Below are 19,786 nucleotides of genomic sequence, written 5' to 3'. Positions count from 1 at the left end.
TATTTTACACTGAACAAAAATATAAACGCAACACTTTTGTTTTTGCTCCCATTTTTCATGAGCTGAACTCAAAGATCTAAAACATTTCCTATTCACACAAAAGACCATTTCCCTCAAATACTGTTCACAAATCTGTCTAAATCTGTCTCTTTGCCGAGATAATCCATCCCACCTCACAGGTGTGGCATATCAAGATGCTGATTAGACAGCATGAATATTGCACAGGTGTGCCTTAGGCTGGCCACAATAAAAGGCCACTCTGAAATGTGCAGTTTTGCTTTACTGGGGGGGTCTGGGGGGGTCAGAAAACCAGTCAGTATCTGGTGTGACCACCATTTGCCTCACGCAGTGCAACACATCTCCTCCGCATAGAGTTGATCAGGTTGTTGATTGTGGCCTGTGGAATGTTGGTCCACTCCTCTTCAATGGCTGTGCGAAGTTGCTGGATATTGGCAGGAACTGGAACACGCTGTCGTATACGCCGATCCAGAGCATCCCAAACATGCTCAATGGGTGACATGTCCGGTGAGTATGCTGGCCATGCAAGAACTGGGATGTTTTCAGCTTCCAGGAATTGTGTACAGATCCTTGCAACATGGGGCCGTGCATCATCATGCTGCAACATGAGGTGATGGTCGTGGATGAATGGCACAACAATGGGCCTCAGGATCTCGTCACGGTATCTCTGTGCATTCAAAATGCCATCAATAAAATGCACCTGTGTTCGTTGTCCATAACATACGCCTGCCCATACCATAACCCCACCGCCACCATGGGCCACTCGATCCACAACATTGACATCAGCAAACCGCTCACCCACACGATGCCACACACGCCGTCTGCCATCTGCCCTGAACAGTGAAAACCGGGATTCATCCGTGAAGAGAACACCTCTCCAACGTGCCAGACGCCATCGAATGTGAGCATTTGCCCACTCAAGTCGGTTACGACGATGAACTGCAGTCAGGTCGAGACCCCGATGAAGACGACGAGCATGCAGATGAGCTTCCCTGAGACGGTTTCTGACAGTTTGTGCAGAAATTCTTTGGTTATGCAAACTGATTGTTGCAGCAGCTGTCCGGGTGGCTGGTCTCAGACGATCTTGGAGGTGAACATGCTGGATGTGGAGGTCCTGGGCTGGTTTGGTTACACGTGGTCTGCGGTTGTGAGGCCGGTTGGATGTACTGCCAAATTGTCTGAAACACCTTTGGAGACGGCTTATGGTAGAGAAATGAACATTCAATTCACGGGCAACAGCTCTGGTGGACATTCCTGCAGTCAGCATGCCAATTGCACGCTCTCTCAAAACTTGCAACATCTGTGGCATTGTGCTGTGTGATTAAACTGCACATTTCAGAGTGGCCTTTTATTGTGGCCAGCCTAAGGCACACCTGTGCAATAATCATGCTGTCTAATCAGCATCTTGACATGCCACACCTGTGAGGTGGGATGGATTATCTCGGCAAAGGAGAAGTGCTCACTAACACAGATTTAGACAGATTTGTGAACAATATTTGTGAGGAAATGGTCTTTTGTGTATATAGAAAATGTTTTAGATCATTGAGTTCAGCTCATGAAAAATGGGAGCAAAAACAAAAGTGTTGCGTTTATATTTTTGTTCAGTGTAAACACAAGTAATAGAAATACTGCCCGTCCCTGCTGTTCTGATTGTCTCCTCTTTTCTTTGGTATAATATTCAGCAGCAACCTGCAACAAAATATTCTCATTTTCTTTGATATTTTTGTCACATACAGGTACGCAGTGATGAATGGTGGGTAAAATGTATGTTTGTGATGTCTAATGTCAAGTCTGTGTTTGATCATGTGACAAAAGACGAGCTGAGCTCCTCTACGGTCCAGAGAGCAGTCATGACTTTGAATATAAAAGAGGCTAAAAGGATGGCTTTATTAAACATGTCCTGTGTGTGTGTGTGTGTGTATGTGTGTGTGAGCTTTATGACCAGTAACTAGCCTGCACTGGGGCCCATGGTAACCACCATACACCACTGCACTGAGCCATGCTACAACTGCTGCTATATAAATACAATAACGCTATAATGTAGCTCCGCCCCTCTGTAACTACAGGCTTCTGAACGTGATTTAAAAGAATTACACTCATAGATGATTTTGTGTGGTGTGTGTGTGTGTGTGTTTGCTGCAGGACTCATGTTTGTTTGTACTTATGCAAGTTGACCCCCCCCCCCCCCCCCCAACCACGCACATACACACCCTCCATCATCACCATCATCATCACCATCATCATCACCATCATCATCACCATCATCAGCCTGAAACGTGCAGCTGCCTGAAGGAAGGAAGTCTGTAACAACTGATGGATGATTTGGAAAAATGATCAGCAGTGACGTGGAGACAGACGGCTGGTTTCTGATTCACACACACACACACACACACACACACACACACACACACACACACACAGTTTAATTTGTGAATGTTCTTTGTTTTGTGGATTATTTGTTCATACGTGAAGTGACTTCATGTGTTCGAGGACAAACAGACATGAAACAGTCTCTTCACACAGAGCGACAGTGTAAACAGACCTGTGTGTGTGTGTGCGTGTGTGTGTGTGTGTGTGTGTGTGTAGATGTGTGTGTGTGATAAGGTCTCCAGCCTGCAGGTTGTTCCAGGCTTCAATAAAAGGACAGCAGATGCTCACAATTACTGACACACACACACACACACACACACACACACACACACAGGTCAGAGGGTCTATCATTTGCGTTGCTGGTGTGTAGATGTGTGTGTGTGTGTGTGTGTGTCTCCATATTGTCTGTTTTTATCAGAATAAAAGAGGAAACATCCACCTCCTCCCTCCTCCTTCCTTCCTTCCTTCACTCCTTCCTCTTCTCCTTGCCTCCTTGTCTCCTCTGTCCTCTCCTCTCTCCTCCCCTCAGATCAGATATATAGTCGCTCCGTCAGCAGCCTAAAGAACCAGAAGAAGAAGAAGAAGAAAAAGAAGAAGAGCATCAGAGGTTCAGGTAGGAGCCACCTGTCCGTCTGTCCGTCGTCACATCACTGACGTCTGTTCAATTTTATTTTAATTCATATGAGACTCTGTGAAAATTTAAAGTCCAAATCAGTCTCGGTTTATTTACCAGATTTATTTGAGCTTTTATTTAGCGAATGTAAATGAAATATCTGTAATATGTATTCAGTTGAAAAGAGAACAAAGAAAAAATATTTAATTTATTTTATTTAGCAGATGATCAGTTTGTTTGGCTTTTTCTTTTTCAATGATATACTTTTTTATTTCAGCTACATTTGTCAGTTTCAGAGGAACTAAACTATTAAAGTATTAATTACTCATGTTTCAGCACTATATATGGTGGTGTGATGGTATATAGGGATTTTAATTTCTTAAATGTCTGAGTTGTTAAGATGTATTTTATTTATTTTTTTGTATTATTTTAATCTATTTGATTTATTGTATTCTGATTTATATTTACTATTTATTATATTTAGTAGGTATAAATCAGATTATTTATTTATATTTATTTTCTTGAGAAAAAAAATCAAATGAGCTTTTATTGCTTGAAAGCGTAAAATTTCTTTTGTTTTATTTTTAATATTACTTATTGTTTTATTGATTTTATTAAATATATTTTAGATTTATTAACCTCTTTTCTTATTTTCCTTAATGTTTACTGTCAGCTGAGCTTCATATTCAAACAGGAAATATGAAGATTTTATTTATTTATTTTACTTTATTTCATTTTATTTCTGTTCTTATTAGTTTTGATTTATTTTTGAGTTTAGTTCAATCCATGCTGCTGTTGTATCTGCAGCTGTTTCACATGTACTGATTATATATCACATCAGCTCAGGTGTTGATCGTTGATTATCATCTGTTTCTTAGCCAGCGTCTGTCTGTGTTTATTTTATTTAACTTCCATGAAGCGACCAAGAATCGACATTAGGAGACGTTTTCACTGACATGTCTCATGCAATAATTCAGAATATAAACTGAATATAAAACAGATGATCTCAGACTGATGATGATCTGCAGGATTTTTTTTCTAAAGAAACAAAATTAAATTTCAGATCAATTTTCCATCAAACAGGAGAGGAGAGGAGAGATGGAGCGAGATAAGAGAATAAAGGGAGGTGTGTGTGTGTGTGTGTGTGTGTGTGTGTGTGTGTCTGTGTCTGTGTCTGTGTGTGTGTCTGTGTGAGAGAGGTAACTGTGTTAGTGAGGGAGGAAAGAGCCTGTAAACCAATCAGCAGTCAGAACAGACAGTCTGTCGCTCGAGTTCACGCTAACGAGGAAAAATCTAAAAAACACCTGCTGAAAAGTTTTTATGTTTCTGTGATATCACGTCGACTCATCTCTGAACTAACGACACAAACTTCACTGGAACAATAGAAAACAAACAGAAATAGGTAGAAGGTGTCATGTTTGCCATCTTAGCTTGGCATATTAGCGCATTGCTAATTAGCTATCATCACAAAGTCTAGCTGAGGCTGATGGGACGTCTTTAGTCCTGCAGGTTTTTGTCATAAATTAATAAATAAATAAAACACTGGACACATTAAAGTAAAACATTATCGGTGTCAGGACAACCCATCCTCACTGTGACCTCGTCACATGTCCACGTTTGGTCATGGACTTTCCACGTCCACATATGACGTCCAAGGTACCCTGGGTGTGTTGGTTGTTGACGTTCTGGGACACCGTGTCAACTTCAGCCTGTTACATGCATTGTCTGTTTTCAAAATACACTTCTGTTTTCACAGGAAATGTACAGTCTGATACAGTCTCTTTCAAAATAAAGGCACTACGTCGGTACAACACCACCAACTGATGTTTTTTTTCCTTAAACAACACACATTTAGCCTGTCATCATCACGTTTATGTTTAGCTGACACACACACGTGGTTACGTTTAGCCGACACACACACGAGGTTGGTTTTAGGAAAAAAGAACAGGGTTTGGCTTTACAATCTTACAGGAAGTGACCACTGGCCTCTCGAGTGAAAGTTGGTGGTTGTTGGACCCATCCACCACCCTTCCCTCCCACCTGTCCTACTGGGACTTTTGCCGCCTTAATCTACGTTGTTGTCCCACCACGTTTCCTCCGATGCTACCGGGCATCATTACAGAAGAACAGCGACTGGTCACGTATAATTCAATATGGATTCCGTCCTGGTGGTGGAGCAGTGGAGCAGCTCTTTACCCTTGCAAGGCTGCTGGAGGGGTCGTGGGAGTTTGTATATGGTACTGGGTCATTGCTACAAGCCATCCAGTCCCTGTATGACCAAAGTGAGAGCTGAGTCCGTACACTCAGCACAAAGTCAAAGATGTTCTCTCAAACATGGATCTCAGGGTGCAGCTGGAGGGAGGAAGGGGTCTGGTCTCTGCTCTTTGCAGATGATGTGGTTCTGTTGGCTTCATCACACCGTGACCTCCATCATGACCTGGGGCAGTTAGAGTGTGAGGCAGTCAGGATGAGAGTCAGCTCCTCCCAGTCTGAGGTCATGGTTCTCTACTGGTGAACACTGGATTTTTCCCTCTGGGTTGGGAGAGAGTTACTGCCTCAAGAGAAGGAGGTCAAGTATCTCTGGGTCTTTGATTATAGATCTCATCTGGTCTGGGAACGCCTTGGGGTCCTCCAGGAGGAGCTGGGAAGTGTTGCTGAGGAGAGGGATGTCTGGAGCTCAGCCTGCTGCCCCCAGACCTGGCCCTTGATAAGAGAATGAAAATAGATGGATGAATGGTCGTGTGTAATGTTGATGATAAAGGATGGCTGTGTTGTCAGTGTCTGACGCCAAAAATCACTGACCAATGACCATCTGTATTCTCAGTGTAAACATGTTGACCTGATGATAGCAAGAGGAAGTCATTACAGTTCATCCTGAGGGGAACATGAACAATGAGCCATATTTCATCACAATCCATCCAGCACTTGAAGGCGTCCAGATATTCTGCAGACTAACAGCTGGTGTCCAGTAACACCCCAATAAATGTAGTAACGCTCCAACAGCAGCAGAGGAAAAGAAGAAGAAGACAGACGGCTGGATGTAAACACTCAGTGTGTCTCCAGTCACAGTGAAGTGGAGCTCCAGTCCCAGCTGGACGAGGACATCTAACTGGCCTACTGTCCTTGTCCCAGTATACAAGCACGGGAGGGGAATCCATTTATTGAGCCAAGTATGTGCGACTCCTCTACGATAGGTGGAGATATGCCCCCTTTCAGCTTGTTAGTATTGGACCTTTTTCCTGTTGACCTATTACGTCACAGACCAAACAATGGACAAACAAGTTAGCTACGGTTAGCTAGCAGCTAACTGCTACCATGGTGGACAACTTTACAGCTCTGTACATTTGGTCCGTCCAAAAAGTCACGGCTCTGGATGTAGATTTCTCCATGTTGTTACCGGCTTCTTCTTCTCTTACACATTTAATGCTATTGGACTTCCGGGTCAAAGCCCGGGGCGGAAACTGTGGAGCATGCTCAGAGCGCCTCGGCCAGTTTGACTCTGATTGACTGTATACATGCAGGAGTCACATGATCTGGGTGTGTTAGTCCCACTGTGACACATTCACTGCAGGACCATTTCACTCACACTGACATGTTTACAGGGATTTATATAAATCAGTTTTCTCCGATGTCATGGAAACGTTCTGATTTGCAAATGTTTCATGAAGAAGAAAAATCATTCAACAGAAACAGAACAAAGACGACATGTCTGCAGGAGAATCAGTATCTACATCTGTGTGCTGTAATAAAGAAGCTCAGTGAGAGCTCCTTCATATCACGTCTGATCTTTAATAAAACAACAGGACGCTCTGTTATTATCACACACTCCAGATATTAGACTGAGCCGTGCTTTAACACGAGCTGTGGATCTGGCTGTGTTTTTGGATTCTGGACAGAGCTAGTTTGGCTGTTTGCTGCTCAGCTAACCATGATTATATATTCATGTATTCATTGACATTGGCAGTCTCCTCTCAGCTCTGTTTCAGGCAGGAATCAAACATCACCGAGCAGACGGCAGCACTAACACAGAACAAGAAGCATTTTTAGCTGCAGTCTTCCACATTCATGTTCCTCTCAGGATGAACTGTAATACAGTAGCTTTGGTGATCCTCTGACTTTTCATCCATGCAGACTGTTCTCATGCACAGCTTGCACACCAAAACCTGTACCTCCATCCATTCATCTTCATCCTCTTATCTGGGTCTCGGGGGCAGCAGGCTGAGTAAAGTACTCAGACGTCCCTCTCCTCAGCTCCGTCCTCCAGCTCCTCCTGGAGGACCCCGAGGCGTTCCCAGACCAGATGAGATCTATAATGTTCTGAGTGACTTGTTCTTCCACTGATGTTCAACCTTCAACATGTCGCTGAATAAGACACGAAGTGACTCTGATCAATCTGCAGATGTCTCTGTTCCCCAGAGGGCCGTCCTCTCATCGTCTGTCCAAGAAAACAGAGACAGGAGGTGGAGACAAAGATGCAAAAACAGAATATAAATATATGAGAAATGCTAAAACGTGTGTGTGTGTGTGTGTGTGTGTGCAGACATGGCGTGGCTCCATCAGAGTCGAGGTTCTCCAAGACTCGTCCTGGTGGTGGTTTGTGTCGCTCTGCTGCTCGACAACATGCTGCTCACTGTGGTCGGTGAGTAAACACACACACACACACACTAATGCACACACACACACACACACACACACACACACACACACACACACACACACTCCACTGTTGAGGACATTACATTGACTTCCATTCATTTCCTGGAGACTCACTCTGAACCTAACGAGGTGTTGTTGTTCTTTGACTTCAGTTCAGTTTTACTTTGTTTTAAGAGTGAACACGAGGTTTTATTGTTATGTTTTGTGAGTAATTGACTAGTTTTAGTTTAGTTTTTATTTTGTTTTAGTTTTTCAGTGAGGAAAACCTTGACTTAGTAATAACAAAACATTTGTAGCTATAGTGTTTATGCAGTTTTGGAAAACTGGTGTTTTTAGATTTTTATTTAAGGTAATGAAACACTGTCACATATATGGTCAGTCAGCCACGTACTTATGTCCATGTGTTGTATCCAGATGTGGTTCGATATCAGATGGTTCTCTAATGTTCCTCCTCAATGAAGTCTCAGCTGCTCCAAACTGATTTTGTGACGCAACTAAAAACCTGGAGGTCAAAACTGTCGTCAGCAATTAGACTCAGAGCTGCATGTAAAGGCTTCAGAGGTCACACACACACACACACACACACACACACACACACACACACTGATGACCTCCTGACCCTGAACTTTAAAGGGTTCGGTCTCAGTTCATCGTTGTCTCTTTCGGTCTCTTCTCAGATGAAATCGTTCTCGCTGCTCTTTTCTCCTCTGATGGTTTCATGTGTCGTTACAGGATCATGATTAAATAGACAGTTTTCACCTCCTAATTAATTAATCGTGATTCACTAATCAGTTTCATTTGGATGTAAAATAAAAATATTTAAAGACGTACTCTGCAGGATTTATAGAAACTAGTGCTGTGGGCTAATGGGCATGTAGCTACTTCCATGTTTCAGATGATACGTCATGTTTGTAGTCGACCAATGAAGATGAGTTTACATATCACCTTGGGTTCGTCCTTCACCTTCTCAAAATGATCCCACACTTTGGATTTCCTGCCCGACATGTTATTAACTAGCCTGTGGAATAACCGCAGGTACCAGCCCTGGAAATTAGGGGCCATGTTAGTTAGCTAGCACTAGCTAATGTTCTGTGGAGAATTGTTTTACCTCCAGCTGAGCCCCGCCCACCCAAAAACATCATACTGTTTACTAACGGTTGAGACATTTCTCTGTCAGAGCAAATTTTTGTTCTTCACTTTGTTTTCTGCCTGAGAAGGTCAGCGACCGTCAGCTGAGGTCATCTTTACATAATTTTACCTGGAACAAAGTTTAACCCCTCTGTGACTGGAACATTCAGGCTCCCAGAGACATTTATTACAAAACAAAATGACACGTTAACTTTTTCAAATCAATCAATCAATGTTTCTCTTCCAGTGCCGATCATCCCGACCTTCCTCTACGCCAAGGAGCATCCCAGTCCAGAGCCCCCGACCGCCCAGCCCTCCCTGCTCCCTCTGCCTGGCCTTGGTGCACCACATTTGGGCACAGTGCCCTCACAGCCCCCCGCCCCCAGGTCAAACCTCCAGACCTCCAGCTGGACCTCCCAGCTCCCTCTGCCCAGCCACAGTGCACCTGTCCTGGGTACACAGTCAGAGCAGAGCCCCCGGTCGTCTCCTCTGGTGTCCCTCTTTGACAACACGACCTTCAGTCTGCAGGAACTCCTGACTGAACCGACCCCGGACACCAAGCCCACAGACCAGACGAACCTGACCACAGAGCTGCAGATCAATGAGACGACTGATGCCACAGTAGGTGGAGAATGATGTTCACCTGATGGATGAGTGTTGACAGGTGAGTTCATATATTGTCCTCCCCTCTGTCTCTCTGCTGCAGGACGCCTCCTGTCTTCAGGACAGCGTGTTTCTGGAGGAGGAAAATGTTCGTGTTGGTTTGTTGTTTGCCTCTAAAGCTCTCATCCAGCTGCTCGTCAACCCCTTCGTCGGCCCACTCACCAACAGGTAACTCAGAACTTCCTGTCTAAAACACTTTGACCCGAGCTGCAACCAACGGCTGAAGGCTTCTGGTGCTGTGATTAAAGATGGACAAAAACTACAACCATTAAAACATTAAATCAGCCATCAGTCAGCTGCCATGCTTGTGTCTCTACAGTCATACTGTCAGAGACAGATGGTTCAATTTCACCTGGAAATCACAACATATCAGTGAATAAATGTGCAGTGTTTATTAAGTATCTGCCTCTTGATACAGCCTAACACTGTAATGTAGTGATTAAAACTTCAGAGACCATGGGGCGAAGGAAACAGTCATAATCTGTACTTTCGTTCGCTTTTCCCATCACAATGAGGGGAGTCAGGACCGCAAACAAGCTGGCGGCCACAGCAGTGAGGGTTGTAATGTGTGTAACTGCATCAACAGAAAGTTTGTTGATCTGACAGGCACGCAGGGTGGTTGAGCGGGCAGTCTGACATCAGACCCACAGCACTCAGTTGTGCTTTGACTGAATTCGAGTTTTTACAGGGCGCTAACTGAAGACTGTCTCTGCAAAATGTTTTCATGTATTTTTCATTGTGTTGTGGTGGGTGCCGTTTATTTGTTGACATTAGTGGACTCATTTCTTTGCTAACATTGCACAATGTTAGTGCTGTAGTGGAGCCAAAGAGAGGCAAGACATTCAAGGTAGATTTATACTTGTGCGTCAGTTCTACACTGTAGCCTACACTGTTGTGAGCATTTATACTAGTACGGTGGTGTGTCTGTGTCACTCTGCAGTTACACCTCCAAAACACTAGTTGGCAGGGGAGTTTCTGTGAAGTGCTGTAAAGTTTAGTTGATTCAAAACACACATTAAACACACATTAAACATGTCTTAATAGAGACAGTTTCAAACACAGATCAGCTTCACTATAACTCACAGCATTCACAGACAAACACTTGTCTTTATCTGGACACATTTTCCCCACAAATACAACATGCTAACGTTATTAGCTGTCAGGCTGCGGCGTAGGGTACGGCGTCGATTCAATGCAGAGGTATAAATCCTGCCTCAGGAGAACACATAATGTGACATCCTTTGGATTTTCCTGGAAAAAAAATTGTGCCGAGTTCTCTACATAGACGTCAGTTCACAGGCTGTTTGAGGTAACTAAAAGTTGGGGAAGATACAAACGTTTTTCAGCCACTGATAAATGATTTACACCTGCACAAAGTGACACACACACAGAGGACCTTTAAATATGTGAACATTTCAATAAATGAAGCATCACTGACGGTCTGTGTCTCTGCAGGGTCGGGTATCACATCCCCATGTTCGCTGGTTTCATCATCATGTTTGTGTCAACCATCAGTAAGTCATGCACACGCACACGCACACACACACACACACACACACCCACACACACACACACACAGATGACAACGTGTGTATTCTACGAAAACATGTCTTATAATTTACATGTGTGTGTGTGTGTGTGTGTGTGTGTGTGTGTGTTCAGTGTTTGCGTTCTCAGGGACATACGCTCTGCTGTTCTTCGCTCGCTCTCTGCAAGGAATCGGCTCGTCCTTCTCGTCTGTGGCAGGTCGACGCCTCAAACATCAAACATTCCCTCACACACTGTGAAGCCCCTGATCCACCTATCACACAAAATACTAACTGTAGACTCACACAGAAGTCCCAGACTGTCAACATGACATAAAAACTTTATGTTAAACTGACATCAACTTCCTGTCAGATCAGAGTCATGTGACACATTTACTTTGTGTCTGCTGAACTCAAAACTTTTATGTTACTGTGCTAAACTTAAAATTTTGATGTTTCCAAAAAAATTTAAGTTGAGAGAGCACATTGTTGTGTGATGGAGAAACTGACTCGTGTGTGTGTGTGTGTGTGTGTGTGTGTGTGTGTGTGTGTAGGTCTGGGTATGTTGGCCAGTGTGTACACTGATGACGAGGAGAGAGGCATCGCCATGGGCATCGCACTGGGAGGACTGGCTATGGGAGTCCTGAGTGAGACACACACACACACACACACACACACACACACACACACACACACAGACACGTTTATGCCTCAGCTGCTACTTTTACTCATTGTACTTTACTCAAAGAGAATTTAAGTACAGCTTTGCAGTACTTACTGTACTTGAGTATTCTCTGCTCCTTCGCTCCACCTCAGAGGGAAATGAAGGTAGCCAGTAGCTTTATAAACAACACAGCTCATACAAAGACACAGATACACATATGGATAGAAAAAATAGGTAAGAAGAATAAAAACATAAGAATAAGTTACTTTACAGATTCAGATTAAGGATGTCACTGGTTGACTGTTTACTGGTTAATCACCGAGAGTATTTCTGAGCGGTTACACATGTCAGTCTATAGATTAATTTTTCCCATATTTCAGTTTACTGCACTGTGCACCACCACGGTCTGGTGGGAGCTAACAGCAGCCAACAGCACTGCTCATTTGGGGATTACCGCTTGTGACGTCGTCCCAACCCAACAGTGTAGCTGTGAAAACATGGTGTCCACTCCACTGACCTCCCTCCAGGTCGCCACACAGAGTAAGCAGCTCAGTTTTGAGCCACAACCCCCCCTCAGCATTGTTAGCCACTGTTAGCTCTGTTAGCTCTGTTAGCCACTGTTAGCTCTGTTAGCAGTGTCAGCACAGCTAGTGGTGCTAACATTTAAAAAATGCTGAACAGGGTTTTGTAGCTCAAAATGAAGCCACTTACTCTCTGAGGCCACCTGGGGGAGATCAGAGGGTCGCCACCATGAGCCGTGTACTTTATATATATTTCAATGGTAATATTTATGCAATATTCTGGTTGCAGGACACGTATACTCAGATATTTGTATGTGTGTGTGTGTTTGTGTTTCAGTCGGAGCTCCATTCGGCAGTGTAATGTACGAGTTTGTGGGGAAGCGAGCTCCCTTCCTGATCCTCGCCTTCCTGGCTGTGTTTGATGGAGGTAAATTAAGAAGTCTGAACTACCACTAAGACTCATGGGAACTGGAGTTTTTATTTAATGCTAACAAAAGTAATTAGTGTTTTTTTATGTGAAGTCATCTTTTTATTTTATTTTATTTACATTTTATTGCTTTTGTTGTTTTTGCTCTTTTTATTTAAATTAACTGATGCAGACATTTTGCGTCCTCTTGTTTTAACATGATCAGAACTCTACCTTAGTTTAGACCGGCTCATATTTGATACGACTGTTTGTTTTATCGCCTTCTGAGTTCCTGTTTCTGCTTTTGCTTTGTTTGTCACAGCACTTTGTAAACTCTGTTTTTAAAGATGCTTTATAAATAAAGTTTTTATTATTATCATTATTATTATTATTATTATTAAACAGACAAAGTGTTCAGATTGTAGATGATATTTATTTCCATTAGAATCATCTGTGATAAACTGTGTCAATAAATGATGATGTCACTGCTGACAGGGGGGTTTGAACCTGTGACTTCCTGTGTACTTGTTGATGATGTCACACTGATCAGTAAACATGTCGTGGTGTTTGTTTGTTTGTTTGTTGCAGCGTTACAGCTTTTGATCCTGCAGCCTTCAAAGATTTCTCCTGGGGTGAGTCCACCTTAAAACCAGTAACCAGTCTGACTCTGATCTGATCCAGACTGGTCTGATACTGTCTGATCCAGACTGGTTTTGTTGTGGACCAGTATGACCAGTTTCAGTCTGTGTGTTTCAGAGTGTGGAGGGGACCCCGTTACTGACGCTCTTAAAGGATCCGTACATCCTGATCAGTGCAGGTAAGAAGACGTCTCCTCACTCTCACCTGTCTCTGCCACGTTAGTCTCAGCAGGACTCACCTGGTTACACACTGGTTAAATAAATAACCTGTCTGTCTGTCTGTCTGTCTGTCTGTCTGTGTCCATCTACAGGTTCTCTCTGTTTCGCCAACATGGGCGTGGCCATCCTGGAGCCGACGCTGCCCATCTGGATGATGCAGACCATGTGCTCCCCGAAATGGCAACTTGGTACGATCCACCGTCTGCCCTTCCTTTTTTACTTCCTTCCTTCCTGTCTTTCCTGCATGTTCCTCCTTCCCTTCCTTTCCTTCCTTCTGTTCTTCCTTCCTTCTTTATGGTCCTTTTTCTTTTCCTCCTTCTTCCTTATGTCCCGATGTTCCTTCCTCCTCTCTAACAGGTGTGTGTGTGTTACAGGTATAGCCTTCCTTCCTTCCTTCCTTCCTTCCTTCCTCCCTCCCTCCCTCCCTCCCTTCCTTCCTTCCTTCCTCCCTCCCCCTCCTCCTCTCTAACAGGTGTGTGTGTGTGTGTGTGTGTGTTACAGGTATGGCCTTCCTTCCTGCCAGTGTCTCCTACCTGATAGGAACAAACCTGTTTGGTGTTCTGGCCAACAAGATGGGACGGTCAGTGTGTGTGTGTGTGTGTGTGTGTGTGTGTGTGTGTGTGTGTTCAGACCTCGACAGTGAGGAGATTTTGTTGAGATGTTCAAAGGACTGTTTGAGGGTTCGGGACTGTCAGTTAGAGTCCTCACAAGTATAGAGGCAGAGGTGTGTGTGTGTGTGTGTGTGTGTGTGTTCTCAGAGGAAGACGTTCAGTCAGCAGATTAACAGATTAACTTTTCTGGAAACTCTGAGTCCTGTTCAGACCTGAACCTGAAGACTGCTGGGAAACCTGTAGCTGTAGGACAGACAGACAGACAGGCAGACAGACAGACAGGCAGACAGGCAGACAGACACACAGACAGGCAGACAGACACACAGACAGACGGACGGACGGACGGACGGACGGACGGACGGATGGACGGACAGGTAACTGATGGGTGTCTCTGTGTCTCCAGGTGGCTCTGCTCCATGTTAGGGATGTTTATTGTTGGCATCAGTCTGCTGTGTGTAAGTATGACATCATTCATTCACTCATGTATTCATTCATTCATTCATCACTGATCCATCCAACCAGTCACTGTGGTTTATGATGTTGCAGTTACACAAGAAATCTTTTCATAAATGTCATAAACACTCATTTACAGAGACACTGTCCTTGTCACAGTGGCCGCAGGTTCAATTCCAGCCTATGGCCCTTTGCTGCATGTCATCCCCTGTCTCTACCCCCAGTCTGAAAAAAAAGACAAAACAAAACAAAACAAAACAAAACAAAACACATTAGCCCCGTCTCCACCAAACCCTTCCAGTCCAGCACCTTTGGAACCAGCAGTAAGCCTTCAGACATGGTACCTAGACCCTCGGTGTGTTCAGACAGTCCTCTTAAATGTGGGCGGGGTTGTTGTCACTCACTGCTCCGTCCAGCACTCGCTGTATTTCCTCATCAGCGGTGACACAGATGGAAGTCTGCACCTGGTTTATCGTCCACAGAACGAGGCTGCACGCCCACATTTTCACAACAAAATAGAACAGGCTGCAGTGAGAGTCTCTCTCCATGGGATATTTAAAAATAGCAGCTTTGTGCATTTAGTCCTTCTCAGGCAAGCTCAGGGGTTTAGTGTTGCTGTAGCCCACAGGAAGTGAGGATTAGAATATATGACCTTCACATAATCCGCTCCAAATTAATCTATATTTTTAAAGTCATTACTAAAAGTGTGTGTCATATAAAAACTAAAGTGATGGTCAAAGTTGTCACAGTGAAATTTAAGGTGTGCTGATGGATTCACGTCATCAACTCATGCATTGAGTAACATTACAAGTTAACGTTCCACCTTAAAAGTTGCCGGCAGTCGGCCCAGTGAATGAAGTTATTTTTTTCTCTTTCATTTTATAGTTGTAGTTTACTGATGTATGAACAGAGGTTACATAAAACCAGAAAAACCACTGCACCTTTAACCAGGACAACCAGCAACATTATATGGTACTGTGTGTGTGTGTGTGTGTGTGTGTGTGTGTGTGTGTGTGTGTCACACAGGTTCCTTTTGCCACCAGTATCTATGGTCTGATTGGACCAAATGGAGGTCTGGGCTTCGCTATAGGTGATTATGTCATTACCTCACTGACTCTCTCTCTCTACTCACTATTAACGGTGTTTTTAGGTGAAGTGACGCAGACAAATTATTTGATGTTTTATTATATAAACTGTGAAACTATCATCCTGATCATTTACAGATGTTAAAAACTGTTGACTCGGATGATTTTTGTCCGTCAGGTATGGTGGACTCCTCCATGATGGCCATCATGGGTTACCTGGTCGATATCCGTCACGCCTCTGTCTACGGCAGTGTCTATGCCATCGCTGATGTGGCGCTGTGTATGGGGTTCGCTATCGGTAACACTCACATTAAAACAATTTAAAAAGTATAATTTTAGGAAAGTGAAATAATGATGCTGTGATCTTGAGATTATAAGATTATCATTACAAATCTTTCTCTGTGTATCTGCACATGTTTCTGTCTTTGTGTCGCTGCAACTCTGGAACAATAAAGACTTATCTTATTGTATGTGTTGTTCCAGGTCCGTCCACAGGGGGCGCTCTAGTCCAGGCAGTGGGGTTCCCCTGTCTCATGGTGTTCATTGGAGTGATCAACATCCTGTATGCTCCGCTCTGCCTCCTGTTACGTAACCCTGCCGTCAGAGAGGAGAAGATGGTAAATACACATCTGAGAACACGACAGACCAGGTCACGCTGGGTGGTGACACTAGTGTGATACATAAGTGGCTCGTTACCATGGTTACTGAGAATTCTAGATTCTGATTGGCTGGCAGGTGTCCATATATTTCTAGTAACCGGGCAGTTTAACCAAGCAACAACATCAGAGGCTGAAACACGAAGCTGAAGTGTCAAAACCTGCAGTTCCTCTAATGTCCACTAGAGGCTGGCTCCAGGAGTGAGTCAGTCCCCACTGACCTCCATGTTCACACATAGAAATAAACATGTTTACAGCCTGGCACAAAAACACTTTGATCTCTGTAGTTAATTTCAACATTCATGACGCCTGTACAGCAGTGTTAATTATGACAGCTATTTTAGATTTAGTCTCAGTCTTGGGACAAAAATGTTTCTTAGTTTTAGTTATTTTTGTCCTTCATAGTTTTAACCGACGAAAATTCAAAATGTCTTTGTTGACAAAAATTCAAACATTTTAGTCTACAAAACGCTTTAGTCAGTGAAAATTCCAAACATTTCAGTCGATGAAAGTTCAAAATGATTCAGTCAATGACTAAAAGCACGACCATTCTCAGCGTTCAGTGTCCAAAAGTCCACCATGAACATTTTCATCACATCTCGTCAACAAAAATGAAACCTGGATTTTGTCTTAGTTTTTATTATCAAGATCTATTTTTAGCTCGTCTCATTTTTGTCATGGAAAAAAAAAGGTTGTTGGTCGTTGATAAAAAAATTGTCGTCATAGATTGTATCAACGAAATTAACACCGTTTCACGGAGGCTGAATTTATATATACATATATATATATATATATATATGTGTGTGTGTATATACATATATACATATATATATATATATATACATATGTATATATATATATATATACATATGTATATATATATATATATGTATATATGTATATACATATATATATATATACATATATATGTATATATGTATATACATATATACATATATATGTATATACATATATACATATATGTATATATTTTTTTATTTCTTTTTTTTTTTTTACCTATTGCACAGCTTTTTTTGGGGTTACCTGTTGGGTACCCGTCCTGGTGCAGGACTCTGGTTTACACTGATCCAGGTCGGGGTCCCTGATGTGAAAACCTTCTTATTTACTGTCAGAAACTTGAAAACGCTGCGCTTCTGTTAAGAGGAAATACAGATGATGTCAGCGGGTTTACTTCAGAGCTGAACAGCTGCAGAGTTTAATGTGGCTGCATCCTGAACAGATTCCCCCAAACACTCTGTGTCAACACACATATACACACACACACATGGCAGGTCCTGACACAGCAGCAGGAAGTGTGTGTGATGTTGAAGCCAAAGTGTGTGTGTGTGAAGTCATTACACAGTGATTAGACTGATCACAGATCAGAAGCTGCTGCCTTCAAAGCTGCAGAGGAAACATTTCTACTTATTAAACCTCAATTACACACAGATTACTCTTCATTGATCCTGTGTGTGTGTGTGTGTGTGTGTGTGCGTGCGTGTGTGCGTGTGTGTGTGTGTGTGTGTGTGTGTTGCAGGCGATCATCGACCAGGAGTGTGTGATGCACAGGAAAAGCTACAACACACAGAAGGAGAGTCGTGAGTTTCCTCTGAGTGACTACAGCGAAGAAGAAGAGACGGAGGAGTGACACACACACACACACACACACACACACACACACACACACACACACCTGAAGATGTTCATGTTGTGATGTTGTCTTCTTCAAACACCTTCATCATCAGACTTCCTGTCATCACACAGTCAGAACAGAAACAGACACTTTTTAAAGGGACAGTGTTGGCATTAAAGCCCCATACACCTCCTTATTAATTAAATCTAATTAATCATCATTTCAGAGCGTCGTGGTTCTCTAAGACATGTTGTCATGAACTCACAGACGCTGAGGCAGTTTACAGAGTTACTAATGTGATCACATTTATGCAACTTCCATTAAAAGACACCCGATTTCCTCCTGCTGGCCGTTTGCTAGGCCCCGCCCCCCCTCAGTGTGTCTCCAGTCCCAGTAAAGTGGAGCTCCAGTTCCAGCTGGACGAGGACATCTAACTGGCCTACTGTCCTTGTCCCAGTATACAAGCACGGGAGGGGAATCCATTTATTGAGCCAAGTATGTGCGACTCCTCTACGATAGGTGGAGATATGCCCCCTTTCAGCTTGTTAGTATTGGACCTTTTTCCTGTTGACCTATTACGTCACAGACCAAACAATGGACAAACAAGTTAGCTACGGTTAGCTAGCAGCTAACTGCTACCATGGTGGACAACTTTACAGCTCTGTACATTTGGTCCGTCCAAAAAGTCACGGCTCTGGATGTAGATTTCTCCATGTTGTTACCGGCTTCTTCTTCTCTTACACATTTAATGCTATTGGACTTCCGGGTCAAAGCCCGGGGCGGAAACTGTGGAGCATGCTCAGAGCGCCTCGGCCAGTTTGGGTCTGATTGACTGTATACATGCAGGAGTCACGTGATCTGGGTGTGTTAGTCCCACTGTGACACATTCACTGCAGGAACATTTCACTCACAATAACATGTTTACAGGGATTTATATAGATGAATTCGGCGAGCGATTTGTGTATGCCGCCATCTTGCGGCGGCGCCATTGCTGCGGTGACGTGTCAGTCATCAATTCATTATGCTGTCATTGTGAACTGACTCTCTACAATGACAGCATCATGAATAGCTGGACTGATGATGTTAGACAGTGGCCTCCGGTAACTGATGAAGGTATCTTAAATGAGTACCAATATTAATTTAGAAATTAATCATTTGTTTGAGCGATAAGCAGGAAAGATTAGAGGAATAGGGAGATAACAGACTGTATCATTAAACACTGTGTAATATAACGTTAGCATACGTTACGTGTGCTGACGTTAGCAAGCTAGCAGCGTGACATTTAATCATTATGGACAGGCTACGTGACCACATCATATTGAAGGCAATGATCGCCTTCAATATGATGTGATGGTCACGTCATCATGGAAACAGACTGAGTGTTGCTACAACAGTCCCAGATTTAATATTAAAGACTTCAGTTATTTATGAAACAATGAGTTCTTGATTTCAGACAGAAGCAAACAAACTCATTTTAAAACTATGACTCTGTCAACTGGCTGAATGATTAATCATTTAAGTCTTTTGTTTTTTACATCAAAAATGTACTGGTACCAACTTCTCAAATATGAGTTGCATTACATTGACTTCTGTGAAGCTGTGATGAAACAACAATGAGTCAAAGAAATTAATCTGCAGATTAATTGATAATAAAATGAACTGTAAGTTTCAGCCTGACTTGCAGTCACCCACTGGCTGGCTCCATAGAATGAAAATGAAAGTCTCTGGCTGTCTGGTGAGCAAACGGGTCTGGAATAAGCATCTGATGGCTAAATACACGTTAGCTTGCTGACTGAGAACTGTGTAAAGATGCAGTAAAAACCTGTCCCAGGTAAAAAGAAATATCATCCTCACCACCGATGAGTTACTCATTGACATGGGAAAGAACATTGTACACGTATTGCAGGACAGAGTTGCTAAAGTTAG

The 19,786-nt window shown here is 43.2% G+C and overlaps 1 protein-coding gene across 1 annotated transcript; it reads left to right on the top strand.

Annotated features, from left to right (window-relative positions):
• Positions 1-2,955: 2,955 nt before the first annotated feature.
• On the top strand, positions 2,956-18,454 carry slc18a1 (solute carrier family 18 member A1). The gene is made up of 17 exons (XM_078171152.1): positions 2,956-3,001; positions 7,542-7,640; positions 9,033-9,406; positions 9,492-9,616; positions 10,904-10,962; positions 11,111-11,194; positions 11,529-11,621; positions 12,497-12,586; positions 13,154-13,197; positions 13,322-13,382; positions 13,515-13,610; positions 13,924-14,002; positions 14,437-14,488; positions 15,513-15,576; positions 15,750-15,869; positions 16,055-16,188; positions 17,765-18,454. The coding sequence occupies exons 2-17, from the start codon at positions 7,544-7,546 to the stop codon at positions 17,873-17,875; spliced, it is 1,683 nt and encodes a 560-aa protein (XP_078027278.1). The 5' UTR covers positions 2,956-3,001; positions 7,542-7,543; the 3' UTR covers positions 17,876-18,454.
• The last annotated feature ends 1,332 nt before the right edge of the window (positions 18,455-19,786 follow it).

The sequence above is a fragment of the Epinephelus lanceolatus genome, chromosome 9 (assembly GCF_041903045.1).
Source record: "Epinephelus lanceolatus isolate andai-2023 chromosome 9, ASM4190304v1, whole genome shotgun sequence".
NCBI lineage: Eukaryota > Metazoa > Chordata > Actinopteri > Perciformes > Serranidae > Epinephelus > Epinephelus lanceolatus.
The sequence above is the reverse complement of the archived record's forward strand: the minus strand, read 5'-3'. Positions and strand labels throughout refer to the sequence as shown.

Coding starts and splice junctions, on each gene's coding strand:
- slc18a1 (XM_078171152.1), top strand. CDS start 7,544: ATGGCGTGGCTCCATCAGAGTCGAGGTTCTCCAAGACTCGTCCTGGTG. Junction 13,198..13,321: donor CTTCAAAGATTTCTCCTGGG/GTGAGTCCACCT, acceptor TGTGTGTTTCAG/AGTGTGGAGGGGACCCCGTT. Junction 13,611..13,923: donor CTCCCCGAAATGGCAACTTG/GTACGATCCACC, acceptor TGTGTGTTACAG/GTATGGCCTTCCTTCCTGCC.